At 39.7% G+C, this 20,768-nt stretch overlaps 3 protein-coding genes across 7 annotated transcripts in view; 2 read left to right on the top strand and 1 right to left on the bottom strand.

The window, feature by feature from the left end:
- Positions 1–5,447, top strand: part of WDR26 (WD repeat domain 26) — a 33,662-nt gene extending 28,215 nt beyond the window's left edge. For all 3 annotated transcript variants that reach the window (XM_080586393.1, XM_080586392.1, XM_080586394.1), the window contains one exon: positions 648–5,447. In XM_080586393.1, coding sequence (XP_080442519.1) covers positions 648–673 — 26 coding nt within the window. In that variant the 3' untranslated portion in view covers positions 674–5,447. The remainder of the gene's footprint in view (positions 1–647) is intronic.
- A 3,784-nt stretch (positions 5,448–9,231) lies between these two features.
- Positions 9,232–17,419, bottom strand: CNIH4 (cornichon family member 4). 2 transcript variants are annotated; one of them, XM_080586404.1, is made up of 5 exons: positions 16,681–16,844; positions 15,403–15,471; positions 14,254–14,366; positions 9,990–10,130; positions 9,232–9,434 (listed from the first exon to the last, which is right to left on the bottom strand). In XM_080586404.1, the coding sequence occupies exons 1-5, from the start codon at positions 16,747–16,749 to the stop codon at positions 9,407–9,409; spliced, it is 420 nt and encodes a 139-aa protein (XP_080442530.1). In that variant the 5' UTR covers positions 16,750–16,844; the 3' UTR covers positions 9,232–9,406. The 2 variants fall into 2 exon arrangements, with proteins under 2 accessions (XP_080442530.1, XP_080442529.1); XM_080586403.1 differs by lacking the exons at positions 15,403–15,471; positions 16,681–16,844 and adding an exon at positions 17,043–17,419.
- The window catches only part of NVL (nuclear VCP like), a 41,098-nt gene continuing 37,093 nt past the window's right edge, over positions 16,764–20,768 (top strand). Inside the window, exons 1-5 of one of the 2 annotated variants that reach the window (XM_080586389.1) lie at positions 16,764–16,943; positions 18,121–18,194; positions 19,314–19,366; positions 19,450–19,549; positions 20,395–20,455. In XM_080586389.1, the coding sequence (XP_080442515.1) occupies positions 16,884–16,943; positions 18,121–18,194; positions 19,314–19,366; positions 19,450–19,549; positions 20,395–20,455 (348 nt within the window). In that variant the 5' untranslated portion in view covers positions 16,764–16,883. Of the gene's footprint in view, positions 16,944–17,388; positions 17,422–18,120; positions 18,195–19,313; positions 19,367–19,449; positions 19,550–20,394; positions 20,456–20,768 lie in introns of those variants that run through there. The other variant, XM_080586388.1, reaches the window with a different exon arrangement.

The following is a 20,768-nucleotide window of genomic DNA, read 5'->3' as shown; positions in this document are numbered from 1 at the left end:
GGATTACTTCCTTTTTCTGTTCCTGTGCTTTCTGACACATCTGCTTCTAGTATTGGACTAGGTGGACCAGCCTTGCCAGTCCTGCTTGTAACATCTTGAATATACATGTAGGGACTCAGAGCCTATCCTCCAGAAGGCTTTACTTGTGTTTGTGTTTTTGCTTTTGTTTTCTCCCAATTACTTGCCTGCTTATTCTTTCTCATTTTCTCCAGAAAATGAGCTAGTAAACTTCATAAAAATAAAAATGATAAAAACTGAATTTCTCACAGCAGTGCATCTACGAGAAGTATAGGTGCACAGAATAATGTCCAGCAACTTAGGAATCTTAAATGGATGACAGCTTTGTAATTAGCAGGAGCCCCAGGAACTTGAATGCAAATGTATGTAATTTATTGATATCTTCTGCAAAAGATGATTTCTGTGTACCGACAGATAACATGCTAAATTAATCTTTAAATTAATATGAATAATTATACCTAAAATTGCTAATTTTTAATGTAGGATTTAGTTATAGTATAAGTTCCATTAAGTAATGCATGCTCACTAAAACTTATGTAAATACACTGTATTAGAGACCTTATAATAGGAATATTAATTACTGATAAAATCTTCAAGGTGTGATTTTTTTCTCTTTTGTTTTTGCTCAGAGGAATGCAGTAGCATGGATAGTTGATGGCGAATTTGGAGCAGACGACTTCAGTTTAACTTAATTAGTCGTATTTTAAATGGCTTGGGATTTGGTGCAAACAAACATGATTGATAGCTGGACAGACATGCTCGTCATGAAAAAGAACCATTTCTGAAGCCCGATTGGGGCCAAACATTTACCACCTTGCTTCATAGTAACCAGTCGAGATGAAGCACGTCGTTAGAACGTTGTTGGACACCGTGTTGAAATTACCCCCCCATCGGTTGTGAAGAACTGTGCTACATTCAGGCTAACCATTGAACTCTATATATTTTTCCCTCCTGCCTTTTTGTCTGGCAGGCTACTGTTCTTGTTGCTCTTCTGTGTAATGAAGTTTAAATGCTTGTTTGGAACACTTTATTTAACAGTTTAGAAGGCTTGATAGAAAGAGTGCTTTAGTCTGAAGAGTATACATTGGATAGGAAAGTATTTCCTTCTCTTGTTTCTCGAATCTCTCCGCCTTACTTAGCTTGAGATCTTTGCAGCTTGGTTCATGGATTCTAGCCTTGCCCGTTGCGCATATAAATTGAGATAAACCAATGAACTATGTCAAAAGCACTCTGAATATCACATTTGACAAAAAGTTTTGTACTTTTCACATAGCTCGTTGCCCTGCAAAGGGGTTAACAGCACAATTTTTTAAAAATAAATTATTTATAGGATTAAAATGACTTCATTTGTATACATTTGGAACTAAAACGATGCAAGAAGTGTTGTAAAATGTGGTATCACTGATGCTCTTCCAGAGTGTCTTGAGACCCGATCAAAAGCAGTGGCTGGAAGGAACTTTATGTAGTCAGTAAAGGTTGTTTTAGAAAGAGAAACTCACTGTCCATATTAACAGATAAATCGTATTATTTAGCGAAAAAAAAGAAGTGTTCAGAGTACACCACCAGACTAAGAGTTTAAACAAGACAAGGTCTTCTTTTTAATTACATAAATATATGCAACAATACGGATTAAAGGTAGGCTACACCTCAACAAAAGAATGTTTTGAATACTTTCTTCACAAAGTCAACATTTTGTAAAAGTAATTAACATTCAAATCATAAGTAACACTTGTGTTATGAAGGAAAACTTTATTTGATAAACAAAGATGTATAGATTTTCTTTCTGAAAATATACTTTTAAGTTTGCAAATTTAAATGTCTCTCCTAGACCTTGTTGCAAGCTGGTGCTGTGAACATCTTGACGCATTTAGGAACAGTTCCACTAATATGCCATGTTTAGAAAAGAGAAAGACATCACGTGTGGTTTTTGTCTTCAATAAACAGATGGCCTGGCATCTCAATGCTTCTGCACTACACACAAATTCATTGTGGGATGGCGCTGGAGTCCATTTTCTACCACGGGTGGAAAGGTAGTGTTGGTAGTGCTGTGAAGTAAAGAGGGAGCAGGAAAGGGCGTGTCGCCAAGAATGATGTGAATGGAAGTGTGGACTTCATCCTTTAATGAGACGGTAATCTAGTGACCTTATTAGTCATGTATGGAAGAAGGGTGGGGGAAGGTTTGCCAGAGTTCCTGGGAAGAGCAGTGTAGCTGCTTTGAGTGGGAATGTGGTGTTTAACATAAACAGTCCCTTTTTCTTTCCCAAAGAAACAAAATTTAATGGGTTGGATTCTTTTAGATTCCAGCAATCGGGTGGTGGTGTTTTTCCTTGCCATGTGTGTCATCTGAAACATGATTGAAGATTCCAATCTTCGTGTTGAAACCAGCCCTGAATCTGATATACTCATTTCTGGTTTAGTACCTCCAAAATGAAGTAGGAACTTAACATTCTTATCTTCAACCTAGTTCATTTTTTCTTAAGGGGAATTGCGCTGACAGCAATTATGGGAGTTACAGCATACTGGGAGTATGTAATGTAAACTGAAGACTACAAATCAGTTCCTCCTTCCATTAGCTAGTTTTAGAAGCAGCTGTTTGTTTCTGTTGCTAGTTCAGACAGCATAAGATTGGTCAGTCTTGTCTGTGGCATCGGTGTTGCAGAGAAGCAGACAACTTTCCTAAGGTTAATTTTTAGTAAAATAAACCTCCGGGTTTTAAATAAATATTGAATACCTAAATTGCAAACAGTATTTTCTATCTTCAAAACATGGTATAATTCTTAAACGATGCTAGTATGTGAATCTGTGGAAGTTACCCCTGTGTTGTCTTACTCTGGAACTCGTGTTTTTAAACGAAGCGTTATTTAGGGAGAGCAGGGGGGAGGAGAATAATGCTGGTTTTGGTGTCTCTTAACAAAGATATTGCGTACAACTGTCTCGCACTATTTGCTTACCTCATACTCACGGGACTTAGTGGGAAATTTAGGCAGGTGTTGAAGGCTGGATCAAGTCTCAAGTTTAGATTTAAAGTCTCACATCCACTTCAACAGGCATTTTTAATATGGCTGGCCATACCTGGCCAAGACTCCTTACCTGGTACAAGCTATCTGGGGGTATGTATGACCTGATGCCTATTTTCTACTGCAACGCATTGTAATTAAAAATTTAAACTTACTACTACCAAAACCTGACCTCCATTCTGGGTTTTCTCTTCTGGACTTGGTATGTACCTCTAAAAAAACAAAACACATCAGGGATTTAGAAGCAAGTTAAGGAGAAACGTACGTTCTTGGTGTATCTGCTTTAATTTAGTTTTGTGGTGAAACTATGCAACATAAGGGAAAGCTCCTTTATCATATAGATGGCATTCTTTCTAGTGTCTAAATAACACCATATTGCATAGATCTCTGCTTATCACAGATGATGTGTGGAGATCAGAGAAAATGAGAGTAATCTTTATTTTACCACAGTACCTGGTCCCACAATAAGCTTACGCTATAGGTCTAGTGGTAGTGAGAACCATTCTAAATGTCGATTAAAGAGGAACCAAGACTATTCCTAACATGTCACATATTCACACTACGTGAATTGAAAAGTACCAATACTTTTTGTGCACAGACTATAAAATGAGATGGGGGGTGGGGGATGGGGTAATAAGCTTGCTCACTTGCGATGTGTTGATTTCCATGTGCTTAAAAATGTTCATAGGCTGGAGTCTAAGGCTGGAACAACTGCACACCTGCAATAAATTACTGTATTTCTGGTGAACAGACCTATGATTTTAGAGAGGAAAATACTGTAAGTGTGTACTACTCTTTTGTAACTTTGGTAAGCTGTTAGCTTAAAATACGGTAGCTGCAGGTTATTGTTAAAGGCAGATCTCTTTTTTTTTTTCCTTTTTAATAAATAAAAATGCTAAAGCATTTTATTATCTGAATGCTCTGTAGCTGTTCAGGTAAGTAATTTTCAAGCCACAATGGAGCACAGAAGGGAAGATAAGCAGTCATGCTAAATTTGTCCTTCTTTGGGTATGGGGGGAGGTAGTAGGGGGCAATTACACCTTTGTTTAAATTCCCTGTTTTTTCTCAAGTTCTCCAACTTTAAAGTTGACTTCTTTTTTATGATTAGAGCAAAGATGCAAGCTAGAAATCTATCCAGATCTTGCCAGTTACTTCTCAAGTTGGCTTCGAACAGGTAATGTTTAATAAAATTCAGTATGCTCTTGGAGGTTGGGTCTAGGTTGTATCTCCTTACACTGATAAGCAATGCTCCCACCCAAAATCAGTTAGCAAGGCTTCCTTAGTACGAAACAAGGACTCATATAATCAGCTATAGTTTGAAGGGGAGATGTTGTAGACCCACTTGGGGAGGTAGAGAAAGAAGAATGAACATGAAAAGCTGGATTTACTGACAAACTACTGTAACTCAAGGGGGAGGAGGAAAAATGCACTTTCAATAGTTTGTCCATATTGTTAGCTACAAAATACACCTGTATTTGCTAAATGGTTTTCATTGTTGTTGGCTTTGTTTTATTTTTGAGACAATTAAGAGGAACATTCATCCCATAAACGGCTAACCCTCCTTTTTACTTCACCCTGTCTTTTCCACATTGGCTCGAGACCATTTTCAGCTGCCATACTTAATTTTGAAAACTGCTACTTTTAATGATATTTAGAAAACAAAAAGATTAACTCTGACACTTTTTTAAACAGGGTGGACTTAATTGAAGTGTGCAGTGTTGAACTACTGCTGCGGTAGCTGCCTCTAGTTGTTGAAATAAACTGTAGACAAGTTTTCTGTTTATCAATCCGGATTATCTGGATTCAATAAAAAGTTTGTGAGAGTGTTCCTCCCATCTGGTATGAATGTGTGTGTGCATGTGTTACATAAACAGGCATAGAACCAAATGTTCTAGGTACTTGTCATGTTTTATTGCATACTTTAAGTCGTGTGTATGTGAAGTGTCCTTTGACCTGAAGGTTTTGGTTAATATCAGTATATTTTTATAAATTTGAAATTCATTGTGCCCCATCTTTTTCTTAAACATTTTTCATTGTTAGGGTATATGTGGTAGATATGAATCTTAACATTTTTAGGCACAGATGGAAAAAGCTATTGGCTCCTTGAAAAAATATGGGACAAAATGGATCCTCAAAGCATGTATGTACTTACAAACCAAGCTGTAGAGATCAAGAAAAGAACGTTATTGTTGATCTCAAGATTTCTAAGTTGTCAAGATTTATATGGAGTTGTGGTGGAACTAGTTTAACACTTAGAGCTTTTGGTATGTAATGACTATTTGCTATGGACTGATATTAAATGTTTCAAAGGATTGCATTCTTAAAACTTTCTGGATTTTTGTTACTCTCCTTGGATTATATTAAGTAGTTAAAATTTCTTTGCTATATTACATTAAAAACATAAGAACTTTGGGTCTCGTATTTATTTTCACTTGTTTTACTAATTATTTACAGAACACCGTTTTAACTTTTTTATTTTATAAATGTGTAGTATTTTAAACATATCTTTACAAATTGTTCAATTGGAACTACATTAACTTCTGATTTGTTTTTATTAGGATTTTTAAAAAAAATACACTTTTTCCATGTTGGTGCACAGCACTTAACAGAAATGTTTGTATTCCCTTTCTTTCAATTCAATAAACAGAATAAATAACTGGAATGAATAGTTCTTAGTTTCCTAAACTTCACTTACGTGACTATCACTGGAATGTTCGTTTCTTGATCACTAATTGTGGAATTCTTCCATGTTTGTAGCATTTTATTTCCTTGAGATGAAAAATCATTTGTGGCAGTTCAGCTGAAGGTGAGCTCCCTCCTGTTGCGTGCAGGCTTTCTGGTTTTTGATGCCTGGCTCTAATCTACCCAACACTTCTGTTTTGACTGTACATTTATGCCATTTAGCACACTACTTGCCTGTGTCCCATTCTGTGCTTATCTGCATTGTTGACCATCTGCTCCTTTGAGGCTCAGTGAGAACCTTGATTCTTTAATGCTGGAGCTGGCTTAGGTATCTTACGCAGGTTGTTAACTGTAACTCAGTTATACCTACAAAATTCTCTGCCATAATTAACAAGGTGCTTTTAAAGTACTTCCATTTCTTGCTCAGATGTTTCTCGCCAACTACCAGTAACTAGGAATCAGGGACCTCTTTCATCTGAAGTTGACCTAAGCAGCTCTTGCAGCTAATTCTCAGCTGTTGCTTTTTTTGTTCCATCTAACCTTGTCTCTCCTCCTTGTGCAGTAGAATGGAATCTCATCTTTGTCCTGCATTTTGCATATACTGGTGTTGTAGGCATTTTTATTAGCTAATGTTCTGCTAAATGAAAGCTGTGCCTAAATTTGCTTTCAGGTAGGTTTTCCAAACTCAGACCTTTTGGTGAAATGCATTCAGTTCTTTGCAGCTTCTGCATTTGTTTAGAAAAAGGTCTTTATGGCCTCCAGTAGCACCTTTCTATCAACTTTTATTCCCTCCAAGTTATGCAGTGTTTTCATAACCGTGCCTTAAATGCAGCTGCAAACAAGATGGTCATGCCATATCCCTTTCCACATACCTGTTCTTGCTCTTTCCCTCGGGTACTAGTATTTGTAGAAGGGTTGTTAGATTGCAGACCCAATTCAGCCAAAAATTATCCATATAGCAGATAAAGGAAATTTGCTTTTTTGGCTTGAGAAAGGTAAGAAGGTAAGTACATTCACTAATAAAACTAGCTAAATAATCAACAGTCCACAACTGTATTGATTGATTAGCACACTTTCCCCTATCTTAATTAATCCTCCACTCCCAACTGCAGTACTACAACAGCTATCCAATCACTGTAAGCGGTTGAAGTACTGACACTGTAGCAAGCTAATTAGGCTCTAGCCTGTGAGTGTGGAAAAGAGCTTAACAACCTTGCTCAAAAGTTAGAATCTCAATAGTTCAAGGTTTTTTTAGCAATTACATTTTTCTTGTTGTTGACTCTGAGCTCTGTGAAGGTCACTGTTAAGGCAGAAAATGACTTATACAGCAAGGCAGGCTCAAAAATTAGTAGTGTAATGACTCAGCAGAATTGTGGTCTCTAGAATCTGCATCTAAGGTTTTTACAGCAATTGGAAAAAGTTGTTAGAGATGAATGAACAGAGAATTTATTAAAAAACACAATGGAAAACTTGTATTCATCTAAAAGTATAGTTTGCTTAATGTTTGACAGCATACATAGACGTAATTCTTGTTCTGTGGTGGTTAGCAATTCATTCTTGAGGAGGGAAGCAGGGAAGAATCCACAATAACATCCCTTAAGGTCAGGCATCTGAATTAAGATGCATGCTGCCCCCTTTTTTTTTCCCCCCAGATATTGCTCTTTTCCTTTACCTTTCCATGTCCCACTCCCATCTCTGAAGAAACATTTCATGAAGTAGCGGGGGATAGGAGCTTTTCAGAGTGAGAGAGAAATCTTTTACTGGTTCCACGGGGGAAGGCGTCTGCCCTAGCTAATGTCATTATTGTAATTGTCTTCAATGATTTCTAACTACTGTATCTTAGAAATATTTTAATTACTAATAAAGTTCTTATCTCAGAATCCATCTTTAGAATAAGATTAAAAAAAACTGCTAGTTTAAGTGAGGGGACTGCAGGTTACTTGTCATGGTTCTCAGTGTGGAACTTATGTTTCATTAATGAAGTTTATGTATCTACTGCTGGCACTACAGCAAGGACTTAACCAGCTTACTGACTTTGCCCTTCTAATACATAAAACAGTGTAGATACGCGGTGGTTTTTTTTCCTCACAGGAATATACAAAAGGCTATAAGTCAATTAAGTTAAATTGTCTTCACCTACAAATAAGATATTTGCCTACCATATAAGCTGCTACAAACGTTGGTGACTTTTCTCTTTTGAAGTTTTATTTGTTCTCTCCTTTTTACAGACCTACGTCCTGTCTGGAGTAAAGGCAATGTTTGCTGTAGTTTTGTTTTGCAGTGGTGTCAGGTAGTCACTTGCATGCAGCTGTGGTAGCTGTTTTCTAATGAGCATGGTTTTCAGTAGTTTTTGGTCTTTACAACAGCTGAACATGGACTCCATCTATCATAAATTTAAGACCAAACGTATCCTAGAACAAATATTGAGTGCAAGATAGCTACAGAAATCAAGCTTCAGCGCCGTCTTTTTACCACCTGGTCACAAAAGCAAGCTGTTGCACACAGATACCACGTTAAGACCAATACAATATGCTAACTATAGCCGTACAGTAAAGTATGACAAGTTCTTAAAATCTGAGTTTTTCCTTCTTAGGACTTCAATTAAGGATTTGGATTTTTAAGTACTTCACTTGATACATCTGTTTAAAAAAATCTGTTTTTATGCTCATATAAAAAGAAGTTGGATAGTGAGGGTACTAACTCAGGTTTGTGTACTTAACAGTGATGTAAGAGCTGCACAAAAAGAACTTAAATGTCTTGGTGCCTTTGAAGCAGAATCACATCAGAAATGTGGGGATATCTGGGTTATGGTTTAACAGATCACCTCTCCTAAGTAGACATTCTTGATTCCCCTCACTGGATATGATTAAAGCAGGTTCATGGAGTAGTGACTATAGATGGTCTTTTGTTCCATTACTGACTCCAACCCTGATGCACTATTTACTCTACAGGGAGGTCTATGATGTATTTCAATGACAAAACAGGAGTTGAAGGGAAAAAAAAAAACAAGTATTACTTGCTTTACAAGTGTTACATTTATCTGCAGCAACACGTTTTTCCACTCTTACAAGTGTCACAGTGACCTTAATTCTGCCATACACTAGACTTTATACAGGTTGGGGTGGGGGGGAGAGAGAATGGAAAATGAGAAAAAGCACAACTTTTATTCCATTGCTTTTTAGCTGAGAACAAAACAACACAAAGATGCAAGCTGTGCTAGTGTTCTGCTTTGAAATCGATGTTCCAAGGACAGCTTCAAACCAGGCTACTTGGACAGCTTGACTGCCAGAGGCATATCCTGACACTTTCGGTAAGAAATAGGCATTAAGAACTGCTCTTAAATTTGTTCTAGAACTAGTACTATTGTCAGCCTAAGCTGTTGAAATGAGTTTCCCTCTCATCTTTTCATTCCCATAAGATCGGTTCTGTAAGCAAGGATTTCACTTTACAAAAGCAGCAGCTACAGCCATTTGGGTTTTAAGAAGGAACAAAAACAACTGCTACACAAATCCAATGTCTTTTGAAAATATTTTATGTTAAAAATACAGAAAAATATTTCTTGTTCAAAAAGGAAAAAATATACTGCATGACGACACTGGTCTAGGTATATTCAGAAGGTGTCTGTGGCTCCACAACCAGTCACTGGAGTGATGACGCAATTTGGCAGCTAATGGTTCTTTTTCAACTTCTCAATCATTTATCAAAGCCAGAATCATACTGTGACAAAACAGAAAACATGAGACCCAGTGTATTACTGAAGCCTATGCAAGTAGGAACAGCTATCACTTTTAGTAAATTGCACTTGATTCTGAAATAGAAAGTCAAGGCAACTGCTACTTGCGTTACTTATTAAGACAAGGACTGCAGAAGGAATAGTGCAGTAGAAGAACAATAGTTGTTCTACCTTGTAGTAAGTGCCCCCATCACAGAACTTAACCAGACCACTTTTATTTCACAAATTCTGTTTTAGGAAATAACTTAGTCCTCAAGATTAGCCCTTGTCTAAATAGGCTGCTTACTCTAGGTGCTAAAATCATGTAACTTTATATTTTTTTATAGTAGTTTTGAGATTAAGTAGTAGTCTGAGTTTTCAAACAATGTTTGATCAGAAAGCATAAAAGCATATAATAAGCATGCAGTTAGCTGTCAAAATCTATTACTGAAGGCTAGCAGAAGAAAAAGAATTATGAATACCAGCACAAGCAGAACAGGGGAAATAAAAATAGCGGCAGACAATTCCTTTGTTCCTTGGGAGCAATTTTTGAAACTAACCTGTACAGGTACATGAAGAAACAGAGCAGGTGAAAGCCTAGTTTAATCATGGCTTCCTTCATGTGCGATTTCAGTTGTCCTCGGTTATGGATTTCTGTGGGATCAAATACCCCCATGTTTCCGCTTGGCACCATAATGAACCTGAAAGTTTAAGGGAAAAAAACAACACAAGTATAATCATCAAAACATTAAGAAGTGTCAGGAGGAGGGGAGAAGAAGAATTTGCACAGAAGTGACTTTTATCTAAAGTGTTGTTTCCCAGTTAAATGTAAGTGAGCTTTTTTTAGATTCTATTTCAGTCTCAGGACATATCAGTACATATCTCTGCCACCACAATCCACAATGAAAATCCAGAGGTCAAGCAGTATTAAAACTGTTAGCTCAGCTTCCCAGGTATAAATGGGAGAATTTCCAGTTTAAAGCCAATTACAGATCATTTTAATTGCTGTTGGTGATTACTCAGTGTTGGGAAGAAAACCTCTACCCACACTGGAAAGATGTTTTAAATGAAAGAGATTGGAAAAAAAAACTTAAGAATTGGTGTTTTCATTACGAAAATTTATATAATCACAAACTCCACTGGTCAAAAGGAGATAGGATAAGACAAAGGATACATGTATTATTTCCATTTTTAGCAAAACTATCCTGTGTTATCACAGAAAATAACACAGCTTTCCTACAGCTGACAGGTTGAAAGACTGGGCAGAACTTGAGTACTTGTTGTCTAAACCCACATAAGAACAGAAGCTGAGTAAAACAAAGTGAAATGTCAGCAAAAGGAAGAATAAAACCAGCACAGTAAATGTTTGTGTCTTGTGAAAATTCAAGCAACAGCATAATCATTCATCATAAGCATTTCTCAAGAGAAGAAATGCAAGCACTTGAAGTTGTCGCTCCAGCTGAGCCCAGTCTAGAACAGTATTATTAGTATTATTTCACTTAAATCTCATACAGTTTCCACCTTCCTGGAAGAATGCTCTTTTTCTACAAAGCAATTTAACTCCTAGTCCTAGACCTGGAGCAAGAGCAAGGTCTCTGAACAGAACAGATTTTCTTTATATACTTGAAGAATGTCACCAAGCAAAAGAAAAAGCACCCCCCAATATCTTGCAACATTCACTGCAGTAACAGGAGCAATAGAAGGGGAAGAGAGGTTCTATAGCAGCAGAAATAAATACATAAATAAATCCACAGTATTTTTCTTATTTTCACAGGAACATTAAAAAGTACTGACACGTATTTAACTAATAACAAAGACAATTACGTCCCATTAAGAACAGCTCATGAAATAATTACAGTTTCGAAGTCTCTTCTAAATTTGAAGCTTTAAGTGACTGATCTATTGTTAGAATTATAACATCAATTTCCATTTTAGTGGAAATGTAATACATTTTATAGGAATAAAATGAAGTATACAAGTTTCCTGTATCAATTGACCCTAGAAATAAGATATATAGTGCAGTTTTCTTACATCTCTAGGATATGAGTACCATAAAGATAGTATTTATTCAATTTGTGTTTTAAGAGCAGTGACACTTAAATGACACAAATTAAAGCTTCCAGAACTCAGGAGTTATTTTTCCCAAGAGGCCCACAATCTAGTATAGTTTATGTTACACATTCAAGGAACTGTAGTCATGGACACAATGATGCTAGATGCTGACAAACACAAGTCAGTGGGATGCCACCCACTACATCGGGTTGACCAGGGCATTGTCCAACCTGGCCTTAAACACCTCCAGGGATGAGGCATCCACAACCTCTATGGGCAACCTGTTCCAGTGCCTCACCACCCTCTGAGGGAAGAATTTCCTCCTAACATCTAAATCTCCCCTCTTTTAGTTTAAAACCATTCCCCCTTGTCCTATCACTATCTACCCATGTAAAAAGTCACTCTCCATCTTTTTTATAAGTGCCCTGTAAGTATTGAAAAGCTGCAATGAGGTCTCCCTGGAGCCTCCTCTTCTTCAGGCTGAACACCCCCAGCTCTCTCAGCCTTTCCTCATAGGAGAGGTGCTCCATCATCTTTGTGGCCCTCCTCAGGAACCTCTCTAACAGCCCCACATCCTTCTGGTGCTGGGTGCCCCAGACCTGGATGCAGCACTCCAGGTGGGGCCTCTCAAGGGCAGAGCAGAGGGGGACAGTCATCTCCCTCACCCTGCTGCCCACTCCTCTGTTGATGCAGCCCAGGATGCAGTTCGCCTTCTAGGATGCAAGCTTGCACTGTTGGCTCACGCCAAGCTTTTTGTCCACCAGAACCCCCAAGTCCTTCTCTGCAGGGCTGCTCTCAATGAGTTCTTCGCCCAGCCTGTACTCATGTCTGGGACTGCCGTGACCCAGGTGCAGCACCTTGCGCTTAGACCTGTTGCAGAAATTCACTCCAGAAATTATTTCTTGAAATACTGTGACATATGAAGACAATTCAAACACACCCACCTGATGCTGGAAGTTTGCAGCTCTCAGTAACAGGTTTGCACAATCTGTTCCCACTTGATTGTAATTTAGCCATTGACACTTCCTCTCTTCACTTTATTCAAACTACTTTACAATCCACCATTTTTCTGGCTACCATACCCTTTGTCCATTAAATGACTGGGTCAAATATAAGTTCTATCCCACATCATCAGATTCCCTTAATAATACTAAACATACTTGCTTTTGCCAACTTCTAGCTCCTTCACCATGAATGGGATACTCCAGGCTACCAATATGGGTGAAAGTCCCTGATCCTCAGAAATGAGGCAGGATTAACAGTACAGTCTTAACATTCTGACTTCTTGTGGCAGAATAGGCGAAGTATTATACTGTCATATTCATTTATTACATGCATTGCACATCTAAATTTGAGGAAACGTCAGGATTTTAGGGTATTCCAAATGACAAATACAAAATGAGAGCTGTCAGTTCAAAACATTCAAAGCTTACTGCCTGAAGCGTGGAAACAGAAATCAATAGCTTTTGAAATTCCTTCTGATCAGATTGAGAAGAGAAAGCAAGTGGCTACTTTAAATATTAACGGAATGTTAAATTATGTTGCTTTAACATCTTAGAAGGAAGCAAAGGGGAAACTCGGGTAAGAAATCCTCAAAATTTCAAAGAAAATACATTCTCTCTCTCTCTCTCCCCCCTCCTCCCCTCAATGTCTGTGTAGAAACGGGCTAACCAAGAAAGAAATAGCAAATACTAATACTACACTCACCAGCTACCAAAGGGAACATCACTCATTTTGTGCAACTGTGTTGCACAAACACACATTTGTACGTACAGGTGACCAAGCAAAACTATCCCCACCTGTGCATCGAGGCAATATGCAGCCATTAACTGTAAAAGTTACACTGTCTCATGTTTCTCCAACTGAGAAACATTTGAAGGCTTTACTAGAAATTTTGTAGAAAAAAAAAGACGTAAGTACATAGTTATTTTGCTGAAGAACAATCAGAATATCAGGAAAGGAGTCTTCTCTTTCATGAGCTACGAAACCTCTTGTATTTAAAAAACAACTAATCCCTGCAAATAGTTAGTGTTAACAAGGTACAGAGAAAAAAGAATTGTAGCTAACTTTTTATGCCTTACGTGATATCAAATATTTCACAATTACACAAAATAAAACACACAAGTTTGAACCAACAGTTCCAGTGTTACCTCATGCAAACCTCTAGTGGAAAGCAAACCATTCCAAAGTGGTGGACAGCCCAGGGTGAAAAGACCAGTAACACTGGCAGGTATCATAACATGAAAAGTCTGGAAACCTTTCCAAAAATAAACAGGCAAGATGGTGGACCCAAAGGGGGTCCAAACACGCAAGGGGGAGAAACAGGACTGCACACAAAGGAGGGTGTTTGGGATAACACCACAGTCTGATGGCTTTACAACCATCGCTCAGGCTGGTCTAAATGCTTTTGTGCTGGTAACGCTATCAGGCACGTAGGCACAGAATGAAAAACATTAGCGACTGTGTCTGCAGTGCTACCTCAAAATCCCAACTAACATGCCATTATTTCCTACAAACTCAGGAATGACTCACAAATCAAGATTCCTGGGCATTAGAGAGAACGCAAGGAAAGGCCAAAAGCTTTATATCATTTACTCCACTGGGTTTCTTCTAACTTTAATTGCAAGGAGAGGAGAGCTTTGTTAACTAGAAGACTGTTAGGAACTGAAGAACACAACTGAAACATCTCAGTATGACATATTATCTTCATACTACACTTAAAGCTAAACTAGCAACAGGGAATGAAAAGCACACAAAACCCTTCACACTTACCTATATATATTCCATGTTGCTATTGGCAAATTAAGGAGAAAGATGAACCAGTGCAATGAAATAAGCATTAATACAGTTACAACAGCATGGCCAATCACCTCTGGGATGACCCACTGTAAAAAGGGAAGAAAAAAAAAAAGGTTATGTGGATAAATATAAATTTCTTTCTAAAAAAAAAAATCTATATGGAGTTATCATCTGATTCTAATCACATCAAACTGACAAAGCTCACAGATGCATGTGATTTCATCACAGTGCAGGGAAATTAACACCTTCAGACAGACTGCACATGAGCAAGCCAGAAATCATGCCCTAAGGTATTAAAACAGAGGTACTGTGTTTAACACAGCAATTTCCAGAAAGAAACACAATATGGTTTAAACACAGTTATATTACACACGCACTTAAGAGAGCGAGTTAAGAAAGAATACAGTGCGCATTTGAAGTCACTGCAGAGAACATTTAATGTAGGAATGAAAGAAGCACATAAGTCTGCACAGACACAGAACGTATAAACACCCTCAGACTTGGTATGGATAAGAAAACTGATCAATATTAAAATTGACATTGGTAAACCGGGTCAGCCCAAGAGGACGTTTTTGGCTTGAGAGCATCCTGTAGTGTTCTCTCTTACATTAAGAAAGAAAGGACCTTTAAATCAAAGGGAACACCCACGTGGGTAGGTCACATGGATTTAAGAACAGCTTCAAGCAGATTTGATTAAAATGGAACTTTTCCTTATCACAGCAAAACTCTCTACTGTTCAGGATGGTAAGAGTTATATACAAGTATCAGGGAAAGTAGCTAGAAAGAGTTGAGTTCAGCCAGGAGTAGACATCGCTACTTAATGGCACACATAGAAAAAAAAAAACTTGAGAGCTCTGGGAAGAGTTAAGTGTCAGTCCCACAAATTCAGAGAAGCAGCCCATCTCAGAGCACCAACGATCAGGAGAACAGCCTTTTGTGGCTCATTTTCTGGAAGACAGGAGCCCAAAAAAGACAAGTGGACTGAGGTAAAAGATAAATGCTTTGAATAAGTACTGCCAATCCAAGCTCTTCAGATATACATTAAACTCCCATTATTTGTGATGCTGAGATGATGGATTGTTTTTTTTTAAACCCCGTTAAATGCAAAGAACAATCATTTACTTTATTGAGCTTTGAGCAGCAAGATCTCGCGTTAATATAGTCACATTCCAAATCTGATAGCGTAATTATCTGAAGTTCATGATAAGGAAAAAATTGTATAGGAAGTCAAAATAATCTAAGCTTTATTTTCATCCAGTATGTTGGGGTGAGCACTCTGCTGTCAGCGCAGGCTGTCTTGTTCTACAAATCTGCCAAAGGCATGTTTCAGTTAGCCGCTACTCAGTCCTACTTTAGGTGGAAAGACAGGCCATATTTTATTATCAGGCTAAATGATTTTATGGTACTTTTTCCAGCAGCAACTGTTGCACAAGTGCTAAAGTTCAGTTCAACACTAAAAACAGACCAGGAAGGCAAATTCAATATTTTTGGTATCATGATCTTTACTACAGTGCTTGGAGCAAAACCTTAAAAGGAGGAAAAAGTTAATGCACTTTTTAAACTCTCACAGTAAAGCTGGCTATTGCAGCTTCAAGAACCAGATCTCCTTATTTTACATTTAGAGTAGCATTGATTGGGTTATTTCACATTTTGCTACGAAACAAGAGGCCAATATTGTTATCACATGAACTTTCAGCACCTGAAATACAAAGGTTTCAGACAGTTCTACCAAAAAACGCTTAACATGCAACACGTGCACATTGTCATGTTATAGCCTGTAAAGCTCGCGTTCCTTTTCTTCAAGGAAAGCATGCGATTTTTCTTCCGTTCTTAAGAAGTAGGTGAAAGCTTTCAACTTTAACAAATGACCTATCCATCTAAGGTGAAATTCTTTCAGGTGCTTCTGTGCTTCTTTCTGCTAGGACAACCAGGTAAATTCTGAAACAGCGCCAGGATTGGAGCACGAGAGCAGATCCCCTTTTAATCCGGAACACATAAATAGATGCATCAGCGCTGTCACGTTCTAACAACACCCGCCAGCGAAGACCGCAGGCGCTTTTGTAGGAATAACGCAGAAATCCTGCTTCAGCCGCTCGGCGTGCCCTTGCCGCGATCCCCCCCCTCAACCAGCAACTTACCCACCATAATCAGAGGGCACGGCAGCAATTTTTAGGCCCGTGCGGGCAGGAAACGTGCTCCCTCCCCCCCCCCCCCCCCCAGCAGAGCCGGGTACCCACCACCGCCCCCACCCAGGCACAACCCGTTCCTCCCCGCGCCGGGCCGCGGCCACTCGGCCGAACGGGCCCTGGCAGCCCCCACAGCGCCCCCGCCGCCGGGCCCCGGCCCGGCCCGGCCCGCTCCAGCCGCAGCCCCCCTCCCCGTGCCGCACGGCGAGGATACGAAGTAGACGGCGAGGAAGATGAGCGCGCAGCAGTCGATGAGCGAGAAGATGAAGACCACCGACTCCATCGCGGCCCGGCCGCCGCCCGCCCCGCCCCGCCCCGCCCCGCCGGTGTCGCCGCGCAGCACGCCGGGACGTCGAGGCCCCGCGGCCGCCTTCCCGCACGGGGCGGCTGGGACGGGGCCGGCGGCGGGCGGCGGCGATGCGGGTGCGGCCGCGGCCGCGGGCGGCGGACCCGCGGCTGAAGCAGCGCGTGAAGCAGGTGCGGGGCGCCGGGGGGCGGCGGGGGACGGGCCCGCACCTCCCTCCCTCCCTCCCTCCCTCCGCTCCCGGTGCTGGAGCGGGAAGCGGCCGGCCCTACCATCCGGGCTCGGCGGCGTGAGGAGGCCGCCTCGGTGCGGTTCTCGCTTTCTGCCCCCCTCCCGCTGCCGAGCGTGAGGCGAGTCGCGCGGGGGAGACGCGCGCGGGGCGCGCGCGGCAAGATGGCAGCGCCGGCCCTCGGAAACGCGTGAGGCAGCCGCCGCTCGGCTCCAGGCCGCACAGCCCCGGCTCTCAGCCTCTCCTCGCAGGAGAGGTGCTCCAGCCCTCTGATCGTCCTCATGGCCCTCCTCGGGACCTGTTCCAGCAGGTCCACAGCCTGCTTGGGGGTGGCATCTGCGTTCCTTACCCACCAAATGGCCCACCCTTCACATCCCTCTCTCTCCAGGCTGTCACACGGGACCATGTCGAAGGCCTCACAGGTGTGCAGGTGGATGACATCGGTCGGTCTTCCCTTGCCAGCTGATGCAGTCACTCCATCACAGAAGGAAACTGATTCTCCTTGGCCTTTTTTTTTTTTCTGACCAATGCATCTGTGGAAACAGTTCTTGTTATTCTTTGCACCCCTTGCCAAGCTCAGTTCCATCTGTGCCTTGGCTTTCCTGATCCCATCCCTGCACATCCGGACAGCATCCCTGTGCTCTTCCCAGGCCGCATGTCCCTGCTTCCACTGCCTGGGCGTTTCCTTCTCTCCTGTGCCTCATTTTGCCCAGCAGGTCCTTGCTCATCCATCCCACTTTTCCTGCCTTCCCTGCTCTCTTTCTTACACAGAGGAAAGAGAACTCTTGTGCTCTAAGAAGAGTTGCCAGCTCTGTTAACTTCTTTGTTCCTAAGGACAGAGTTTCAGGGGATCTCTCATCCACTAGGTCTTTAAACAGGTGGAAGTTCACTCTTCAGAAGTTCAGGGTCCTGACTTGACTCTTTGCCAGGCCCACGTTCCTCAAGTTCACAAACTCAAACAGGATGTTGAGTCTGAAACTGGCATACTTGAATTTTGTTGTTGAATATATGTATGTTTTATATTAAGAATTTGAAACAGGCATATTTGATCTAGATGATATTTGATTCTGATGAAGTTATTGACAAAGATTTTATTTGCTTCTTAAAATTTTTCATTTTAGTACCTTGCAAGTAGTAGATGTGGCCAGTATGTTGACATTGGGATTCTAGCATCTGATTTGCAGAAAACATACAGGTGAGCAAAGATTTGTATCCTTATATTCTACATTCAGAATATGGAATATATTATTTTGCTTTTTTGTATTTGCATAGTGTCAAAATTTTAATTTTGTTACCTTCTTTACTGGCTGTTGAGGTTAACTGAAGCAATAAGATAATTTCCACTCCAATGTTTTCCTCTGCTGATATATCTAGTAATTTATCTTTTAAGATCGCATCAGTACTGTGAGATCTAGTTGCTAATTGTTGTTGCAGTTAAACAGCTACAGATACATTATAGCGTTTTGGTCCTTATACAAGTGATGAGTTTAAAATATGAGAGAAAATAACACTTGGATGCAGGCAAATGGGGTGGATAACAGGATTCAGTAAGACACTAAATCTTGCTCAGTTGCTTAGGAGGACAGTCTACCTCACCTAATTATTTTTAGGCTTTCTTTGTGGGTAGAAAGGTTGTGTTTCAGCAGATCATTGATGGATGTGAGAGTAAAGGAACGGAGAGAAGTATATTCATTAATGTTTTCACAATCTATTTTTTTTGTGCATTGTTAGAGAAAAGGTCCCAAACTCTTGCTGTGGATTTTTATGGGTCTCAGGGTTATGTTTTGTTTTTCCTCTGTCATCTGTTGCATAAAAGCAAACAAAATGTTTTCTCGCTAACTGAAAGTGAAAGGTTGATGATGTTTGTTTGCAGGTAAGGGTGCTCATTGAATCAGACTTTCTCATATTGGTTTGTTATTCTTTATTGCAGTTGTTCCTTACTGGACTGTACTTTCTAGACCATACTCTTGTGTCCATATGTTCTTGTTTGAATTAAAATAAGAAAATCAGTATTGTTGTGCAATAGAATCCATTTGTACATTGCTGCTTCTCCATAACTGCAGAAAGGACCTTAATAATGTTTACTAAACATCTCTTTAGAGATGAATAAATTTTAGTGTTTTTTCATCCCAGCTATAGAGGTGTTGTAGGGTTAAGAAAAAACAAGCATGTTTTCAAGTTGGTTCTTTATAAGAACTTATATAAAAGCTTGAGTATCAACTTGCGATGTATTTTTTTCACTGTGAATAACAATATGGTGGGAGAAAAGCACCTGGTGTAACCTGCTACTTTGTGTTTTGTTTTTTTTTTTCAGTGCCGAATATGGACGAAGAAAAAGAAATGCTTTTAGAATACAAGTTGAAAAAGGTAGTTCTGTTAGTAGTGTCCAAGATGCCAAATTCTTTGATTATATTTTGGCTGTTCTGTTAACGTTTGAACTTTTTCTTCAGTGTTTGGAATAATCAGTAATGAAAAAGAACATGAAGATTTAACAGTTTTAGAAGCTGAACATGTGGCAAAAAAAGCAAGACGTGGAGAAGAGAAAAATGAGTAAGAATTTCTACCATTAGCTGACTTCAGTAATGCCATTAATGTTTAACATTTCTTTAAATCTTTCTGTCTTCATATTATTAAATTTTAGTAGTTTTAAGTTTACTGGCATGTCCTTGATTTTCCATACACTTGTCTTCCTCAGGAGTTACCTGTAGTTAATTGAAACATTCTTTTTTTTCAGTTAAGACAAGCAGATATTAAAGAGTATATTGTAATTCCTCTGCTGCGGTGAATGCACAGCCCTGAGTTAGTGGATATCCTTTTGGTTTCCATGATGGTTTTCCATATAAGGCCACAGTCCTGCAAATGGTTCAGTTCCTTTGTTTTGTTCTTAATCTTTCTTGGGTGTGATGGATATTACCTAAATGTGGTGAATAAGACTACAGGACAGGCTATTCAGAGAAAGTCACCACTAGGTATGAGGTCGGAATTAAGATTTCTTAACTCCTAAAGCTAGGTGCAGTCTCATGGACCATTCTGGTTTCTCACCTGTGATAGATATCAAGAATCTCATGGGAAGTTAAGACATTGTAATCAGAAGGATTTAGTATAGCTCAGCAGTGAAACAACACAATCAAGTTGGTCCAACATCACTTTTTTTAGGACTGTCTTTTAGCCAGGTTGTCAAGTTGATCCAACTCATTGCAGCCTTGGAAAGAATTTTAAAACTCTTCATAGCAATAAATTTAGAGCATGCCAGTTGGGAGTTTGTTTCTAGTTTTATGCCGCATTGCGTGGTTGTGAGGAACCATGTTGTGGAAATTGCATTTGTTCTGTTTTGTGTGTGTTTCGCTTGCAGTTTTGTGATACATTAATAGTTTTTGTCTCCCTTCCATGTAAAGGACTGCAGGAAGTACCACAGATATCTCTGATGATGATGATGATGATTATCCAGAAGATCTAGTAAGCTCTATTTTATTATGATTGCTTGTATTGGTGTAATACGTGATTATGTCTTGTAAAATTGCAGTGCACTTGAAAAGTTTAAACTTGGAGATGCAGATAAGTTACAGACAGAGTTGGCCGTTCCAACTGAGAATCTGTAGTATATCTGAAAGGTGGATATTTCTGGCATAAAAGGAAGAACCTGTGGTGGGGAATCACTCTCGAGGAAAGAATGCTGGGTACCCAAAAGACTTGGCTAGCAATTGAATGAAGTGATTGAAGGAACTGATACATCTGACTATTACTAAAATGATAACTGTCAGTTAACAGG

The sequence above is a fragment of the Anser brachyrhynchus genome (genome assembly GCF_964034855.1).
Source record: "Anser brachyrhynchus genome assembly, chromosome: 3".
Taxonomy (NCBI): Eukaryota; Metazoa; Chordata; class Aves; order Anseriformes; family Anatidae; genus Anser; species Anser brachyrhynchus.
Note: the sequence above shows the minus strand (reverse complement) of the source record. Positions and strands in the feature narration are given on the sequence as shown.